The sequence below is a fragment of the Rhinopithecus bieti genome, unplaced genomic scaffold (genome assembly GCF_001698545.2).
Source record: "Rhinopithecus bieti isolate Rb0 unplaced genomic scaffold, ASM169854v2 scaffold_16660, whole genome shotgun sequence".
Classification (NCBI taxonomy): Eukaryota; Metazoa; Chordata; class Mammalia; order Primates; family Cercopithecidae; genus Rhinopithecus; species Rhinopithecus bieti.
In genome coordinates this window covers 153,605-173,268 of record NW_016808609.1, presented here as the reverse complement: position 1 = coordinate 173,268, position 19,664 = coordinate 153,605, and the positions used below count along the sequence as shown (strand labels likewise).

Here is a 19,664-nt window from a genome sequence, read left to right as displayed (position 1 = left end):
TTTAAATCCACATATGGTTATATACATATAATAACACACAATATACATATGCACATTTACGTTGTGTGTATATATAAGTAAAATGTATTACTACATAATTGAATGTAATCTTTCAGGTAGTGTTATACAGTGGGCAACAATTGACAGCATAAGCAACAAACAATGTGAATAATGTAAACGTGAAACATTATTTTATATACTTTATTTAAATTATTATTAAATTTCTGAGACACAGTTCATAGGAAATTGATGATCCAATAAGAGACTGTCCTCACTAGTGTCTTTGTTCAAAATAGATAAAGTGGCCTAAATAAAATTAAATTATGAAATTTAAATCAAATGTTTTAATCAAAATAATAAACTTAAATTATTAAATTATGAACACAACCCTCTCGGTTTTGAAATCTACTTGGTATCTAACCAGCCTTAGGTCTTTCAGGCACCATTGCCTTTATTACTGGTGCCATCTTACTATTTGCTCTGCCAGCACACCCAAAGATGGGTTTTGGGACCCTTCTCTGCACCAGGTGTCCCAAGGGCCTAAAGTCTCAAGCATACCCATGAGACTATCCAAGGAACAGCACCACATTCACAAAATTTAGACCCAGTGAGAACACTGTGAGTAAAAAGTCAAGGCTTACATTTTTATTACATTTTATTAAATTATTTTTCTATTGTGTCCAATCTTACCTGGAAGAAAAGGATAGATGCCAAAACAGGAGAGAACAGAGAGACTATTGAATTCAAGTTTGCTGAAATTCTGGGAAGTTCTTCCAGCTTTGCCATCTCTTGCGGATATATAGTCTAAGGGGAAACTGACTATGAAGAAATCCTTCGATGATAAATATAGCTTAACTTTATGTCTAAAGGATTGATACTTTCTAGCGTTGGTTTTAAATGCTGGGGAAAATATACAATGTCACACACTTTGGGGCATGTAATTGGTGCTTATACGTTGGTGGGTTGTATACATCGGAATCTTAAATTCACACTCAATTTCACCTAGCAGTTCCACTATTTGGAGTTTATTCTAGATAAATAGCTTAAATTTTAGGATCGAAATTAACTCCATTTCTCCAGGAGCCTTGGAATAATTGAGCCACAGCGGTGGTAGATGGCAAACACAGGAAAGAACAATACCACACAGTGAGGCCAAGACCCCGTACCCTGATCTGGAATCAACTCGTCTCGGCGGTGAAAGCGCCAAACTTTAGCCAGTAGACTACCAGGAAACCACAACGCACATGTTTTTTTTTTTTTTTCTCTCCTTCAATTGTTCCAGTAGAAATTATGCTGACGTTGACCTCTAGAAAGCTCCATCTACCCTTCCTGGCGCCACCTGCCCATCCAAGGAATAGTCCCAAAAGGCCGTCCTCTCCCTGCTTTCTCCAAGTTGCGAGCCCACACGCGACGTGTCCAGCCAGTGGCGCTCTCCTTTGCGTCCAGCCAGTGGCGCTCTCAGAAGACCTGCCAGGTCTACAAGTCCTGGAGCGAGTTGCAGCGCCGCGGCCGCACCTCACCACCGACCTAGAGATGCACTTTTGCTAGGCGGCAGCGCGTGGAGAGATGGTCGCGGGTTGTCGGGGCCGGAGCGCACGAGGTTCCCGGGAGGAGGCTGCAGCGGGGAGGCGCCCGGGGTGAGACCGTGGCACCCTCAATATCATAAAGGACTCAGACTCCTGCATTCCCGACATCATAAACGACTCAGACGGATGCGGAAACCGAGACGGCCTGGATGGAAAACTCTTTCAAGGAAGACCCCAGAGCCCTGAACGGAATTCCGGGTATTTTCTCTACAACTACACCTGCCTTTTCCCACGTTAGTTAATGGCGACTCCACCCTCCACACGTTCAGGCCAAAAACTCGACGCAGGTCTTTCTCTCAGGACCCACATCCGATTAGTTAGGAAATCATGTTTCTTTTTTTGGTTGATTTTTTCATCTTTCTTCCCTCCCTCCATTCCTTCTTTCTTTCCTTCTTCCTTTTTTCCTAAACAAGCTAACACAGGATCATGTTTCTTTTCAGGTTAATTGCAGATTTTGATCCCCACAACTATTCTCTTTTTTGGTCTCTGAATTTTGGCAAACAACAAGCAAGGCACAGAGATCGCTTCAACTCGCTACCAGACGTTAGGGTTTTAGGCTGCCGTTAGACTGTGGCCCTGCAGGTCAGAATCGGCCTCTCTAGGCCTGTCTTCTCGGAGACCAGCGGCAGGACCCGGTCCTCTCCGCTCGGCTTCTCTCGCCAGGTCCGCAACCCTGCACCTCTTTCCTGTAACCTGGAGCGAAACTCGGCGGGGGACCAGGTATTCAATTGGCCAGAAGTTCTCGAGGCGCAGGTGCGGGTGTGCGGGGACGCGCGTGGTGAGTTTGCAGTTCCTGCCAGCTCCAGCAACGTCCCGGGTCAGTTCGAACTCCGAAGGCGCCAAGGCAGAGAGGGACCGGTAGGCGAAGGGCAGCCGCACTCTTGCGCCCTGTTTCAGCCCTCTAGTCTCTGTTGAATGGAGTTTCCGTCTCTAGTCTCAACCAAAGCAGGCAAGGCGGACAACCTCGGCCTGGCAATCAGTGAGTATGCAGTCCCTTCTCCGTCTGGTCGGGCACTTTAACTTGTGCCGTTGGATTGTTTCTCCCAAAGCCTTCTATGAATTCCAAGAATGCAACTGATAACTATTTAAAAACTGCCCTTACTTGAAGAAAGAATCCTTTAAAGTCTTAGCAAAGGAAATGTTCTAGATGGGTTTTAAGTCGAGGACTTTCAAGGGTGGGAAGAAAACGAAAATCACTACATCAGGGAACACAAATACTGTTGAGAATGTCTCACACACACACCAACTACACACTTCAAGCAGGTAGGTTGTACACTTAGGTTGGGCCCATCCTATTTTAAGTGTATTGTTGGTGGACTTTAACCTGAGTCTAGGATGAATATTTCAATTTTGTTTTTAATTTAAATACACATTCCAAAGAATATACAGAAAGCATATAAAGCCCACCTTATACCATTTTAACAAAAACGGCAAAAGAGATAATATGTGAATGACAGCCTCATAAAATGGTCTTTAAGTACTATTTGTTTCCACTAAAGTTTTTCTTCCTACACAGAACAGAAATTGCAAACCAAACGTTGTACTTCATGCTACTAAGTAACAGGAAAAAAAAAAATTCTGTGGCAAAAAACAAAACAAAACAAAACACCTTGAAAATGAACTTTTTTTCAAGGAAAATCTAAATTCATTGCTGAATGTTGCAGACATTTTACCTCTAGATCGCCTCTAGATCAGCTCTTAAGGTAACTGGAGATTTATTTTCTCCAGAGGGTACAACAGAGGATCTTTGGCTAAGGGGTCAACCATTATTTAAAGATTGAGATACCACTCCACCATTTTAGCATGGCAAAATTATAAAGTCAGAAAACACCAAATCTTGGTGAAGATGTGGAAAACCTAGAACTCATACATTTTTAGAGGGAATGTAACATGTTATAATCACTTTGGTTTGACAGTCTCCTATAAATTTACACATAAACATCTTTTTTTTTTTCCTAGCAATTCTTCATCTAGATATTCTTCCAAGAGACTTTAAAACATATGTACACACACACACACACACACACACACACACAAATTATAACAGGAACGTTCACAGAAGCTTTATTCACAATACCCAAAACTACAAACAACCTAAGTGTCCATTATCAGGACACTGGTAAATAAACTGTGGTATACTCATTCAATGGAATACTGCTCAGCAATAAAAAGGAATGAACATCTGATATACTCAACAATGTGAATAAAACTCAGAGACATTATGAAGAAAGAAAAACTGGACATAACAGTGGGCATTCTCCATTAGTCCATCTACAGGAATTCTTAGAAGCAAAACTAATTTAAGATGCAAAACATCAGCACAGTGGCTTTCAAAAATAATGCAGAGGAAAATGACAATGAGGAAGATCATTCTGCTTGATTATTAATTAATTGTCAACCATATCCAGACACAGCTAACAATGGCAAAATGAAGTAGACTACTTTTTTCTTTTCTTTCTTTTTTTTTTTTTGAGATGGAGTTTTGCTTTGTTGCCCAGGCTGGAGTGCAGTGGTGCAGTCTCACCTCACTGCAACCTCCAACTCCTGGGTTCAAGCAATTCTCCTGCCTCAGCTTCCTGAGTAGCTGAGATTACAGGTGCCTGCCACCATGCCCAGCTAATTTTGGTATTTTTAGTAGAGATGGGGTTTCACCGTGTTGGCCAGGCTGATCTTGAACTCCTGACCTCAAGTGATCTGCCTGCCTTGGCCTCCCAAAGTGCTGGGATTATAGGCATGAGTCACCACACCTGGCCTAAGACTACTCTTATTAGCCCCATTTTACAGAAGAAAGAATGGAGGCACATAAAGTTTAAGTTATTTATCCAAGGCCACACAGGGGCAGAACTAGATTTACAAACCAGAATACAGGTGTGGTTTGAGCACAGATCAGACCCAGTCTTTCTTCTTCTTGTGCTCTAATATCTTGAGCACAGATTAGACCAGGTCTTTCTTCTCCTCAGTTTTAGGTCTTTCTGGTTTTCTCACCTTGTAGGGGTGAGAAAAGGAGAGAGAAGAAGGGAGAAGGCAAGAGAGGGAGGGAGGGAGGGGTGGAAGCACAAGGATCTATAGCTGTCAAAGAGCACAGCAGGAAACTACTGTAAATGTTGTTACATCAAGGGTTATACAAGTTTCTGGGAGACTGAACTGTTGGTCTGCAAGTTGTGGATTTTATAGTGGTTAAGCATTGTGCTGAGATCAGAAAATGAAATTAAGAAGAATTATAGATTTAAAATAAAATAAAACACACGTTTCTGGAAGAAAATGCAGGAAAATATATGCACAATTGTAGGGTAGGAAAGGTGTCTTAGAGGTCACAAAAAAATAAGAAAATTGGATTTCATCAAAATTAGAAACTCCTACTCATCAAAAAATTACCACAAGAAAGAAGGCAAGCCTTCTTAAGACTGGGAGAAGATATTTGCAGTATGCTTATTTGAAAAATAACTCAGATATTGAATATTTAGAGAGAACTTTTAGACATTAATAATAAAAGCCAAGCTATTTAAAAATGAGCAAAATACATGAATAGACTTTCTTCACACATACAAAATTTCTAAATGGCCAAAAGACATAAGAAAAAATGTTCAAAATCATTACTCATTAGGGAAACACAAATTAAAACTTCAGTGATGAGCTACCTTTATGCACTGCTATGGTCTGAATGTTTGTGTGTCTGCATCCCCCCACCAAATTTATTTGTTGAACTCCTAATCCCCAAGTTGGTGGTAATAGGAGGTTTAGGCCCTTGGAAGCTGATCAGATCATGAGGACTCTGCCTTCATGCATAGGATTAGTATCTTTATAAAAGAGGCTGGAGGGAGCTTGTTTGCCCTTCCACCATGTGAGGACACATGGAGAAGGCACAGCCTATGAATCAGAGAGTGAGCCCTCATCAGACACAAAATCTGCTGGCACCTTGAACTTGGACTTCCCAGCCTCCAGAACTGTGAGAAATAAATTTCTGTTGTTTGTAAGCTACTCAGTTTAAGGTATTTTAACAGCTTGAATGGAAGAATCTTGAAAGACAAGAAGTACTGACAAGAATGTGGCGTAACTATACTCTCATTGCTGGTGAGAAGGTAAAATAGCACAACCATTTTGGACAACTGTTTGGCAGTTTATAATAGAGTTAAATTTAGACCTACTCCATGACCTAGCCACTCCACTTCAAAGTATAAAGAAACTCAAGAAAAATGAGTGCACATGTCTACAAAAAGAATCATACTAGAATATAGCAGCTTTGCTCCTGAGAGCCAGAATAGGAAATAACCCAGTCAACCACACAGAAATAATCGTCATTAATAACACCAAAATAACATACTGAAAACATGGATGCATATCAAAAACATTATGCCGCATGAAATTAGAAATCAGACACAAAAATGTATATTCATTTATGTGAATTTCAGAAACAGTCAACATTCATCTGTGAAGATAGAAATCAGAATGGTTTGCCTAAGTGAAAGGAAGGTAGGTGGGAATCTAAAGGAGGTTATTGACCTTTCTGGGCTGATGGAAATTTTCTATAACTTGATCTAGGTGATGGTTACATTTCTATGCCCTTAAGATTTATGCATTTTACTCTATGTGAATGATGCTTCAATAATGTACTATTAGCTCCCCTCTCCCCACCAAAAAATGGGGTGGGGGAGGTGGAGGATGGCATCCAGTTTAGGTTCTATTACATTTATTGGGTTTTACATTATCAGATTTTATTGTAAAATACCCTGTTGAATGAGAACTCATACAAAGCTCATTGTCATTGCATCTAATAAGGCCTTACTGACCTTTGAAATATCTCAGCCAGAAAAATGGTTATTACCACACCATTACATCAGTTGAAGCTACAGACAAGGCTCCTGGAGAGTCAGGGCTCTTTACCTTTTGAGATGGTTCCTGCACATGCTCAGACACATGGCCCCTTCTAACCTTCCCCAAAGACTCTGCCCTAGGTCAGTGCACTGTGGGGGTTTCCTTCTCTTGTCCTGACTGCATTGCAGGGAGACACAACCCTACTCTCTGACCACAGCTACTGGGTGCAGTTGGTAAGGGGATTTAAAAAGTGAAACTGTAACACATACCAAATCTTGCCAAGAAGGAAGCCAGATGCTACCGCGGCTCCAGTTCCACCCAAGGTTGCTTCGGCCACAACGAAGAGTGCTAACTGTTATACCATCATGGTGCATCATAAACCTGGGGTTGCCAGTGTGCTGCTTTTAATATTTTTGATGCAAACATATCCACAATATTTTCCTGTTTTGTTCTTGGATAGCTACAAGTTCTTGTGTTTTTTTTTTTTTTTTTCTCTTTCAAGTCCTTTTTCTATTTCTTCCCATTCAAATACATGACAAAAACAATTCTCATCTCTCAGGACCCAGCCTTTACCTCTGCACAAGTCTCCTGGGAGGTCTCATTGTCCCTGCTCTTTCCCTCTTCATGTCTCCTTTGGTCCCTGCCCCTTTCCTGATCTTGCCCACTGACCCACAGACCCCTTAGATCTCAGTTCTGTTGAGAGCCAGGAGCTGCAGCAGCACAGATGGTGCACTCTAGGCCCCTTTGTGACCTACCCCATGGGACACTGCACACTTGGAAATCTGTTGACCAGAATAAAGCCTTAAAAAAAAAAAAACTCTCCACTTTGAAAAAAACCTTTCATTTATTTTCCACTCTCAGAATTCTTCAAAGGACTAAAAGCTTAAAGATGACAAAGTGTGAAAATGAAGGCCAATCAAATGAAAAAAGCAATGGTTATTTATTCTGACACTAGGGCATCAGTTAACGGCACTTGCATTTTGGCAGAGCTTAGAAGGCAGGCAGAGGAGTGGGACAGCTTTATAGCTGAGGAAAGGAAAGGCTTCAGGTGTGCCCTGATTGGAGGCTGTTGGTGTGGGGAAGCTGCCAGGGGGCTACCTAGAAGGGGGACATCCTGTGTGCTTGGTTAGGGGTGCATATTTGGCTTTCCCTGGTTCGTCCTAAGTTGCAAGTGGGAAGATAAATTAGGGAAAGTGTCAGTTACTAACCAAGCTCTGGCCATTTGGAGCCGATTGTTATGGAAGTTATTGTTTGTTACTCCAGATAACTGCCTGGCTCCCTGTGAGTCTGACTTATATAAATAGCAGGCTGGCTTCACCGGTTGTTTATTTGTAGATAAGGAAGTTGATTTCCTGGACAGGTGGCCCCAGGTAGTGGATCAGAGTTCTATTTTTATGTAAAGTCCGGCCACTGTCGGATTGTATATTCAGTCTCTCAAACGTATTATTAATTCAACTAGTCCTAATTGAGCACCCTGGGCATTTCAACTTCCCTGGGGCCCAAGTCGCTCTAACAGGAGTGGCGGTCCCGGCGTCTCCGGAGGCGCTGGCTTCTGAGTTAGGTGAGGGGACAAGGCGGGGCGCGGGGCGTTTCGGAATCACCCAACGCACAGGTTTCAAACTTGACAAACAAGTGGATTCGTCGCTCTGACTGCTCCGGCTTTCCGAGGCTTTGGAGATTACCCAGTCATTTTGCAAAAGGCACATGGTGTTAGCTAGCGTTTAGTGACAGCTTATCCTCTTTTAGAATGAAAGCAGAAGCTTATTCGTGTCTCTGTGGCGCAATCGGTTAGCGCGTTTGGCTGTTAACCAAAAGGTTGGTGGTTCGACCCCACCCAGAGGCGTCTGTAACCTTTTATAACTCCCAAGGTGGTCTGCTCCCTTGAAGACTGCATACCTCATTTCCCCTCCTGTCATCTAGTGGCTGCTTCTCATCCTCCAAGAAGGTCTCTGCCTGGGAAGAAATGTAATTGGAGGGTACAGAAGTTCCTTGGACCAGGGAACAAGAGAAACTGTGTGTGATCTGTTCAGGGGTTCTGGGTGAAATCTTGTTTCTCTTTGTCTGTGCCCTTGGGCTGTTGATAAGCTATTTGTACCTCAATATTTTTTCAACTGTAATATGAGGATGGTAATAATACCTCATTTGCAGGATGTGCCTAGATTTAATAATTGCTTGATCAATAATGTTATCAGTAGAACCAAGATTATTATTGCCGTGTGCATTATTTTTGATGAAGGCATTTCTTCTTTTGTTTATTCCATCATCTAATCCTTTACATGTTGTTTTTGAAAATAAGTTGGTTCCATGATTTTCCTGTAATCTTATCTACTCAGGAGGCTGAGACACAAGAATCACTTGAACCTGGGAAGCAGGGTTGCGGTGAGCCAAGATCACGCCACTGTACTCCAGCCTGGGCCACAGAGCGAGACTCCATCTAACACGCACATACATACATGTGCATAAAATCTATTGCTATTTGCACACAGATTTCTATAGGGTAGAGTCCTGAAAGCGCAATTGCTGTATCATAGTGGTTATAGCACACATTTTTTATTTTAATTAATAAGCCCTGTAAATTTGCCTTCTGTAGAAGTGGTACCAATTTATATTCCAATTTATTTTTTCAACTCAGAGAATCCTTTTCTTCAAACTCTTGGTAGCACAATAAACTTTTCTATACATCTGTCTGATAAATAAAGGGGCCCGGCGCTGTGGCTCACACCTGTAATCCCAGCACTTTGGGAGGCCAAGGTGGGCAGATCACCTGAGGTCAGGAGTTCCAGACCAGCCTGGCCAACATAGCGAAGCCCCATCTCTACTAAAAACACAAAAAGTAGCCGGGTGTGGTGGCCTGTGCCTGTAATCTTATCTACTCAGGAGGCTGAGGCACAAGAATCACTTGAACCTGGGAAGCAGGGTTGCAGTGAGCCAAGATCACACCACTGTACTCCAGCCTGGGCCACAGAGCGAGACTCCATCTCATACGCACATACATACAAAATAAAATAAAAAATAAAAGGAGTGTTGCCCTTCTGACTTAACTATGGGGAGGTACAAGAGGTGACATGACGGATATTGAGCAGTAGGGTATCTCCCCATCTCTTCAGCTAAACATTCAAGATATTTTGTATAGCTATAATTTGTTTCTGTGGTGACCGGTGTGGAGAAGACCAGGCTAGAGGCCTTTTTTTTTTTTTTTTTTGAGACGGAGTCTCCTTCTGTCTCCCAGGCTGGAGTGCAGTGGCCGGATCTCAGCTCACTGCAAGCTCCGCCTCCCGGGTTTACGCCATTCTCCCGCCTCAGCCTCTCGAGAAGCTGGGACTACAGGCGCCCTCCACTTCGCCCTGCTAATTTTTTGTATTTTTAAATAGAGACAGGGTTTCACCGGGTTAGCCAGGATGGTCTCGATCTCCTGACCTCGTGATTCGCCCGTCTCGGCCTCCCAAAGTGCTGGGATTACAGGCTTGAACCACCGCGGCCGTAATAGCTTTGTGCCAAGCAGCTTTCACAAGGGAAGAAAAACGTTATTGGTTTCTGATATTTATTACTCCACTCTTTTCCTCTGGAAATGGCAAGGGTGAATTAGTATGCTATCTATATTAGTCAAGGTTCTCCAGAGAAACAGAATCATCTATTATCTATTTTTGTTGATTTATTTTAAGGAATTCGGTCACATGATTGTGAAAGTTCAAGGCAGGCAGGCTAGAGACCCAGGGAAGAGTTGTTATGTGAGTCCTAAGATATTCTGTTGGTAGAATTTCCTCTTCTTCCAGGAAGGTCAATCTCATTCCATTCAGGCCTTCACCTGGTCTTCTCCAGACCGGTCACCACAGAAACAAATTATAGCTATACAAAATATCTTGAATGTTCTTAGGTCCACCCACATGACATAGGGCAACCTGCTCTACTCAAAGTCTACTAATGTAAATGTTACTCTCATTCAAAAGACCCTTTCTCAGAAACCTCTGAAATCATATTTGACCACATACCTGGGCACTGTGGTCTAGTCAAGTTAACACATAAAATTAACCATCACACTGTCTCTATATTATTCCTTGACAGTTTTTCTTTTTTCCTGCTATTTCCACAAAGATTTGCCCATGTGAGACATATCATCACAGCTAATAGAATCCTGCACCTTACGAGCATTCCATGCAGACCTGTAATCTCAGAGTTATTGGCATATGTTCCCTCAGTTCATCTGTTGAATCTTATGAGCAGAAATTGAGCTATTTGACTTTTAGACACTAAATGTAATTCTTAGACAAGTATTTTTTCTCTCTCCCATTTGTACATTGTCAACTATTTTTTCCCATCAGTGATCAATATGGAATTCTGTTTTTGATTTTATGAAATGAACATCTGGGGATAGTGGTTAACAGGAATACATTTTCTGTTAGGTGGTAGCTGACAGCTTATCTAGTCTGTGAGTCTTTTTGGATTAGCTATTTGTTTGTCTTGAGGTTCTTAGTATTTCCTAGTATTTGAGTCTGCAGTGTTGGGAAGTGGTTCACATCTTATCTATCTAATACTAGATAAAATCCTGTGGGTCCAACAGGTGTCAATATCTGCAAAAGTGGAACATCTTTTGATCTACTATTGAGTCACATTTGATCCACAGGATGATCTCCATATACAATAATTTTCCCTTAGGAACTCTGACTTCAATATATTGCTCTAGCTAAAGGGGATCTTGGAACAGAAAGAAAACTGAATTTCTGGCATCCAATATTCTACTTTCTTAGACTAAAGTTCCTAAACCCTATACCCATTAATTTCCCATTCTTCCCTCCCTAGCCCCAATAAGTTACTATACAGTAAAGCACTTAGGAACCATGCCAGTCATATGATAATGCTCTTGAAACAGTTATTATTATTATGTCTTTGTTTTCATTTCTAACTGTACCAGTGAGAACTTTCAACATTCCCTAAAATAAATTAGAAATATTCAATGGTTTAGTTGACCTCTTCTCCCCACATTAATGGCCAGGTGTGTCTGAAAAACTGGTTACTTGAAGGATCTACTCAAAGTGCAGACATAGAATTCTATAGGAGGATTCTATCCCCTACAGGATCTCTGTTAGTGCACCAGGGGACTGGATTCAACCTTATCAAATTCTTGGACCTTGGGCAGGCATGATTGTTTGGTTCATGGTAGACAATCTTTTGCACTTGATTCTAGCAAGAGCCTTTAATACCCATTCAGACTTACCTAAGTATTACAAGAAAAATGCAAATATGTACCTACCAGTGGCCTCTTCTCTCTCTCTCTCTCTCTTTTTTTTTTTTTGTTTTCTTCAGAAATCAAGGTAGGAAAATTTGATTTACCTGGAATTTGTAGAAGATTTCCTCTTTCAGTTACGATAGAGTTTTGTAGCAAACCAGCACTCCCTTTGAAAAGTAGATAAAATCTTGTTTAAAGGAATATTGTTTGAAGTCTTTGAAAAGCTGGGACCCACAGGGCCAGCTACAGAAAGGGGGTGGAGAGAGAGAGAGAGAGAGAGAGAGAGAGAGAGAGAGAGAGAAGATCACTGGAATTAAACAATTTTTTCCCCTCAGGCCATTTGCTAGTTCTTGGCAAGGGACAAGAGGTTGAGAAGCTGGGGAGAGGGCAGTGGTTAAGAATTAGAGAAAACAGCAGCACTTTAAGTAACCTCATGGGGGTGGGGAATGGGTAGACATGTGGAGCTGTCCTGGTATTCTGACTTGAAAAGCCAAGATTCTAGAGTGAATTGAGATGTGAACTGAACATTTGGTAAAGGTTTTCCCCTCAAGGCATTTGTGAATTCAGCTCTGTGCTGGTGAGAGCCTAGCAGAGAGTGGCTGAAAGCAGTTTTCATTGGTAAGGATGCAAAGGAGACAGAAATTAAAATTCAGTACCTTCCAAAAAAATGGTGCCTCTCAGATTAGAAGCCCTAGAATTCTATAGCCTAGGAATGTGGGCAAACCAGATATAGACCAAGCCTTCCCATGAGTGCAAGCAAAGGTGGGTGGGATGGGAGTCTGGAAGGTAAAAATTGACCTCATATTAAATGAAACCCCTACACATTGCTACTGCAAGGGAAAGGAAGCAAGTATCTCATTGAGATATATTATTTATTATGTATTAAAAGGTAATACAACATGATGCTAAATTTATTAGTCATACTTAGATGATCATTCTCCAGTTGTAGTCACTATACTGTTGAAAGAATGTAGGAAGTGAAAACCTGGAGAGTTCCTAAAAAGGAACAGTAAGAATCAGTAGAAGTTAAAAAAAAATTAAGGAAAAGCCACAAGAATTGTTTTTATTGAAATTGTCTGCTGAGAAAATGTTTTGATGTTTTCAAGGAGAGGTATACTTAGGTTATTTTGCTGTGGTTAGAAATTGGTTGACAATATAAGCAAAAGGGTACATAAACATTAGAGCCGGCTGTTGAGGGGTGGCCTCCACTGATATAGAGACCTCCAGGGTGAAACAGGCAGCCTTGCATTGAGTGTGGCTATCAGAAGGCAGGGCTTCCTTGGGTTCTGTAGCTACTTCCACATTCTAATTCTGTGATTGTTACTCAAGAGCTGGCAACCTGAGTCTTCTCCATAGCACTATTGTTGATGTCCCAGTGACATGGGATTTGAGCTCTGGCATCTCAAAATGTGTTCCTGCCTTCATGACTCTCAAAACTTGTGGAAGCAAAAATGCTTCCTGACCTCTGAAGGGATATTCCCTGGGAAGTTTATAAGAACCTTATCTCAACTATAAGAAACAAAAATACTTATCCCTTAGCTCAGTTTAAACCCCATTGTTATCATTCATTTATTTCATCATTTGCCTGTTTTTTCTAAATACTTGTGGGACCTCCACATCCTCCTCATAACAGCACCCCCCCTCCTCACTCCCCGCACTTGCTGCATCTTTCCTTTACCCAGTGGATTGTTGGGTCCTCATGGCTGAGGAAGTTGTAGGCTTCAGTCTTTACTTCCTGGTAGGCTCTGCTTTTGAGATTCTATCCTCCTACAGGATCTTCACTAATAATCCAACCTCTGTAAGCCATAATTTTGTTTCAATTCTTTAGGTAGCTTTGGAGAAAAGCCTGGCCATTGTGGAGACATAGACATCTTTCTTCTCTGTCCTTCCTTTCAAAGACGGCTGTAGGAGAACTCTTCATGAGAAAATGTCCCAGCTGAAGGCTGGGGTACATCAGCCCTCGGAGAAGAAGGGACCTGCTGAGAAGGAAGTGAATGAGCAGAAGCCTCAGCCTGAGGAAGCAGAATTCTCCTCTGTATCCTGCAGTGGGTAAGAGACTTCCCACTATCAGCATTAAGTCATAGATCGTCAGAGTAGCTTTCAGGGCCTGCAGCCAGCCTCCGTACCTTAATTGTAGGACTTTCTCTTAACTCCTTCCTGGAAATTTCTTTAGAGAAAAATCTATTAAAGTTTTATTAGTAATGACTTTATATTATTCAGAGAAATTTGGTTTTATTCTAACTAACATTGCATGTATTCAACAAATATATGGTCTTCATGGCTACCTGAGCTGGAAATCTTCCAGTCACATGAGTGGTCTCTCTTCTGGATCCCCAGGAGCATGCAGGAATCTCCTATTTCTTCATATGTTACTCTGGTGAATGCTGAACAATCCCAGTTCCTGAGGAGGTAGATTTATACAGAGGCCCCTCCATTCTACTCCATCCTCTATGGAAACTCAGGTCCTGGCTTCTGGAATGGCAATTTTGATAAGCTCAATTTTAAAAATAAGCTTGCAGAATTGTCAAATAGAGGCCCATTGGCTAGATTTGTCAGTTAGTTTTAATGGCCATTTTCCTATAGCTTTTGGAAGCATTTAAATAATATGGGGTTAATCCATTATGCCTTTACCTGTGAGCACCAGTTACTGAAATACTAAGTTACTGAAATCACTAATTTGCCTAAGTGGTTGGTGCACATCTTTGGAAGTGATTCAAATCCTGCTTCATGCTCCATTAGGTCACTGCCCAATATATTCCACTTAAATTTCACTGACCCAGAGAATAATGTTAGTTAGAGGTAAAATAACTCTAGGCCAGGTGCAGTGGCTCACGCCTGTAATCTCAGTACTTTGGGAGGCTGAGGTGGGTGGATCACTTGAGGTCAGGAGTTGGAGACAGCCTGGCCAATATGGTGAAATCCCGTCTCTACTAAAAATACAAAAATTAGCTGGGCATGGTGGTGGGCTCCTGTAATCCCAGCTACTCAGAAGGCTGAGGCAGAAGAATTGCTTGAACCCGGGAGGTGGAGATTGCAGTGAGCCAAGATGGCACCACTGCACTCCAGCCTGGATGACAGAGCGAGATTCCATCTCAAACAAAACAAAACAAAACACCCAAAAAACTCTAGAGTCAGTTAGTCTCATTTCATCATTTTAGAACGAGAACACTTAGGCCCTAAGAGATAGTCATTTGATCAAAGTTGCATAATAGCCTCTGGCAGAGATAACATTAGAATCCTGTGCTCTCGCAAAGCCTACACTACACCTACTTTATCAAACATATTTTTAAAAATTATACTTCTGTGATCATTCTTTTTTTTAATAGACTTTTTAAGAACAGTTTTAAGTTCACAGCAAAATTGAGTGGAAAGTAACAGAGAGTTCCCATATGCCCCCTACCCATGCACAGACACAGCCTCCCTCACTCTCAATATCTTGTCCCCGAGTGACAACATTTGTTACAATTGACGAACCTACGTTAACTCATCATCACCCAAAGTCCACAGTTTACAGTGGGGTTCATTCTTGGTGGTGTATATTCTATAGGTTTTGACACAAGTATAAATGTATAATGGCACGTATCCACTATTATAATGAATGACTATTCTCTACCCTACAAATCCTCTGTGCTCTGCTTATTTGTTCTCCTTTTCGCCCTAACACTTGGCAACCACTGATCCTTTTACTGTCTCCACTGTTTTACCTATTCCATAGTGTCATATAGTCAGAGTCATACAGTATGTAGCTTTTTTAGATTGGCTTCTTTCACTTAGTAATACACACTTAAGGTTCTTTCATGTCTTTTCATGGCTTCATAACTCATTTCTTTTTAGTACCAAATAATATTCCATTGACTGCATGTACCAAAATGAATCCATTCACCTACTGAAGGACATCTTGGTTGCTTCCAAGTTTTTGCAGTTATGAGTAAAGCTGCTATAAACATCATGTGCAGGTTTTTGTGTGAAGTTAAGTTTTCACCTCATTTGGGTAAATACTAAGGAGCAGATTGCTAGGTCATTTGATAAGAGTATGTTTAGTTTCACAAGAAAATGCCAAACTGTCTTCCAAAGTGGCTGTACTATTTTGCATTCCCACCAGCAATGAATGAAAATACCTGTTGTTCCACATCCTTACCAGCATTTGGTGTTATCAGTGTTCTGGATTTTGCCATTCTAATAGGTGTAGAGTGGTATCTCGTTATTTTAATTTGCATTTCCCTAATGACATATGATGTCGAGCATCCTTTCATATTCTTATTTACCGTCATCTTTGGTGAGGTGTCTGTTCAGGGTTTTTTGCTCATTTTTAAGGTGTTCATTTTCTTATTGTTGAGTTTAAGAGTTCTTTGTGTATTTGGGATAACAGTCCTTTACCAGGTATGCCTTTTGCAAATATTTTCTCCCAGTGTGTTGTCTTCTCATTCTCTTGATGTGTCTTTTGCAGAGCAGAAGTTTTTAATCTTAATGAAGTCCAGATTATCAATTATTTATTTTATGGATCATGCCTTTTGTGTTATATCTGAAAAGTAATCACATAACTCGGCTCAGTGGCTCACACCTATAATCACAGGCTTTGGAAGGCTGAGGCAAGAGGATCACTTGAGCCCAAGAGTTTGGCTGCAGTGAACCATAATCACACCGTGATCACACCATGGTGTGATTATGCTGCAGTGAGCCATGATCTTGCCTTCCAACAAATAAATAATGTATTTATTTAGAGACTGTCTCTAAATTAAAATTGGTATTGCATTGAATCTTTAGATCAATAAATAAAATAAATAAAAAGTCATTACCAAACACAAGGTCATCTAGATTTTCTGCTGTTGTTATCTTTTAGGGGTTTTTAATCATTTTGTGTTTTACATTTAAGCCTATGATCCATTTTGAGTAAGTTTTCATGAAGAATGTGAAGTCTGTGTCTAGATTCACTTTTTTTGCATGTGGATGTCCAGTTGTTCCAGCACCATTTGTTGAAAATACCATCTTTTGTCCACTGTATTGCCCTTGTCCCTTTGTCAAAGATCAATCTGCTATATTTTGGAGTCTTCTGGAATCTCTGTTCTGTTCCACTGACTTATTTGTCTATTCTTTCACAAATCTCATACTGTCCTGATTACTGTAGCTTTACAGTAAGTCTTGAAGCCAGGTCAAATCAGCCCTCTGTTCCTTTTCAATATTGTGTTGGCCATTCTGGGTCTTTTGCCTCTCTATGTAAACCTTAGCATCTATTAGTTGATATTTACAAAATTTATTTGCTGAGATTTTGATTGGTATTGCATTGAATCTTTAGATCAAGTTGGGAAGAACTGACGTCTTGATAATATTTAGTCTTCCTGTTCATGAACACGGAATATCTCTCTATGTATTTGGTGCTTCTTTGATCTTAATAGAGTTTTGTAGTTTCCCTCATACAGATCTTGTACGTGTTTTGTTAGATTTTACCTTGACATAATCACTTACTAGTTTCAGGAGATTTTTGTTGACAATTCTTTCATATTTTCTTTCTTTTCTTTCTTTTTTTTTTTTGAATCAGTGTCTCACTTTGTCACTCAGGGTGGAGTGCAGAGTGGCATGATATCAGCTCACTGCAACCTCTGCTTCCTGGGTTCAAGCACTTCTCCTGCCTCAGCCTCCCAAGTAGCTGGATTACAAGCGCATGCCACCACCCCCAGGAAATTTTTGTATTTTTAGTAAAGATAGGGTTTCACCATGTTGGAGATTTTGTATAATATATAGATAACTGCATCATGTGTGAACAAAGACAGTTTTAGTTCATCTTTTCTAATCTATATGCCATTTATTTCCTTTGCTTATCTTACTGCATTAGCTAGGATTTCCAGTATGATGTTGAAAAGGAGTGGTAAGAGGGGAAATCCTTGCCTTATTGTTGATGTTAGTGAGAAAGCTTCTAGTTTCTAGTATGACATTAGTGTAGAGTTTCTATAGATGTTCTTTATCAAATTGAGGAAGTTCTCCTCTATTCCCACTTTGTTGAGAGCTTTTATGATGAATGAGTGTTGAATTTTGTCAAATGTTTTTTCTTCATCTATGAATATGATCATGTGATTTTTCTTCTTTAGCAAGTGGCAGGGAAAATGACAATCTTAGAAGGGATCTTTCACATAAAGATTGTTTTTATTTTCTTCATTCCTTTTACAATATTCAGGACACTAAACATATGCTAGAATTCAGTGTGTGGCCTCCTTTGGTGATACTCTCAAGTCCCTTCTCCTAAATTGCTATAACCTATCCGTTATTCCTATCCAACTTTACTTCTTTTTTTCTACTTTAGGAAGTATCATTCCTTGATTCAGGATCAGGCTCGAGAGTTAACCCATCTACGGCAGAAGATGAAGCTTGGGAGAGTAGCCTCTGCGCTTCTCATCCAGCATGTCAAGAACACAGTAAAGGCCTTTGAGGAGCTACTCCACAGCAATAACATTGACCACTATATGGAGCAGCACTTCCGCGAGCAGCTGGCCAAAGGAAGCCAGCTGGCAGAGAGCCTTGCCAGAAAATTCAGGACGGGTAAGTTGGCTGCAGAGCTTAGGAAGATTTTCAGTCTTTTCCAAGGTCCTAAGCTCACAGGATCTTACCCCCATTCACAAGTCACTTTTCAACTGGTGTCCTGCTTTGTAATTACCACCTTAAGACCATGACAGAGTCAGGACTGGCTGGTGAGGAGCTCCAAGAAGAAGGGTCGAGGATGCCATGATGACCACCAGCACCTCCATCCCTCATGGAATATGACTGTGAGGGCGGGAGGCATCCCTGGGGATGATGGTATTTATCTGAAACTAATTGGCAGAAAGACAGAAGGAGCAAGGGCAGCTGAACTGGGAAGGGCCCTGAACTGGGAATCCAAAGACCCTACCTCTAGCTTATATGTGTTCCTTACTAGCTCTGGACAGGTTAATATTTATTTTGATTTCTGTTTCTCTACCTAAAAAAATTAAGTCAAATAATACCAGTCCTTGAATGTTGCATGATTGTTCTAGGGATTAAATAAGTAAATTAATCAGTGCACTTCAAAAAAAGATAAAGAATCACGTTGACTTTGGCATGGTTTAGGCGCTGTGTGTACTAGTACAAGGTGTTGAGATAATTAGCTGTTTCAGGAGCCTTTTACATGAAATTTCTCCCTGAGGACCCAAAGGCACATAGTAGCAGAAGGCGAGTTCACTGTGCTGTCTCCTCATGGCATGTGGGACAGGGATGTCTATCATCTTGGAGAAGGGAGAAGGTTCTGCATGAAATCTATGGTGGAACACACAGCCAGGCATTTGGGTGCTGGCCTTGTGCCAGAACTTGGAGGCTTTGACAGGAGTGGTCCAGAGGGCAGCTAGATACGTGTCCCATGATCTGTGGGAATAAAGACATTTTTAGCTTTTTGCTGTGACTCAGGGCAAAGCAAGTGGAGATGATGACCTTCATGGTGGGCTCAGGAAAGCCTGCCAGGCAAGCTCTCTAAAGACTCAACCCAAGATCTGGGAAAATTCAGAGTATCCTGGAATCAAGGCAAGCATCAGGTAGTTAGGTCTCTGGTCCCAGATAGAACTCCATGTTTGTTTGCAGTCTGGGAAATGAGACCCGCTTAAAGCATGACTGGTCCTTTTGAATTTTGTTCTCAGATGACTGTACAAGTAAGAAGAATCAAGTAGGACAGGTGCCTTCGACCCTCAGGTAACTCCAAATTTTCAGGGGCTATCGAAGATGTAGTCTGGTGAAAGATCTAGAAGCAAGAGCCAGAAGTTCAAAGAAATAGTAGCATACATGGCCCGTAAAAAACAAATAGCTTATTTATTCATTAAACCATTATGTATCCTTAGTGATAAGGCAGTCTCATTTTTAAATTTTTTTAAAAAATGTATTATTCTTTTATTTTCACCAATTAATTCACCAGTTTAGTAATACAGAGCTGCTCTAACCTATCTGGGTCTTAGGAGTCTTCTGAACCTCCAGGGATCACCTCTGGTTTCCCTTATTTAAAGACCAGAGTAAGATTATATCTGATTTCTTTTTTTTTTTTTTTTTTTTTT

The 19,664-nt window shown here is 41.0% G+C and overlaps 1 protein-coding gene and 1 non-coding gene across 5 annotated transcripts in view; both read left to right on the top strand.

Annotated features, from left to right (window-relative positions):
* Nucleotides 1–1,247: 1,247 nt before the first annotated feature.
* Nucleotides 1,248–19,664, top strand: part of LOC108538694 (myomegalin) — a 27,043-nt gene continuing 8,626 nt past the window's right edge. The window contains exons 1-5 of one of the 4 annotated variants that reach the window (XM_017886933.1): nucleotides 1,248–1,784; nucleotides 2,027–2,565; nucleotides 13,521–13,671; nucleotides 17,918–18,153; nucleotides 19,257–19,308. In XM_017886933.1, coding sequence (XP_017742422.1) covers nucleotides 2,502–2,565; nucleotides 13,521–13,671; nucleotides 17,918–18,153; nucleotides 19,257–19,308 — 503 coding nt within the window. In that variant the 5' untranslated portion in view covers nucleotides 1,248–1,784; nucleotides 2,027–2,501. Of the gene's footprint in view, nucleotides 1,785–2,026; nucleotides 2,566–5,995; nucleotides 6,057–12,976; nucleotides 13,361–13,450; nucleotides 13,672–17,917; nucleotides 18,154–19,256; nucleotides 19,309–19,664 lie in introns of those variants that run through there. The other 3 variants (XM_017886935.1, XM_017886937.1, XM_017886936.1) reach the window with 3 other exon arrangements.
* Nucleotides 8,168–8,241, top strand: TRNAN-GUU (transfer RNA asparagine (anticodon GUU)). Its single transcript has one exon. It is a non-coding gene; the product is annotated as a tRNA-Asn (tRNA).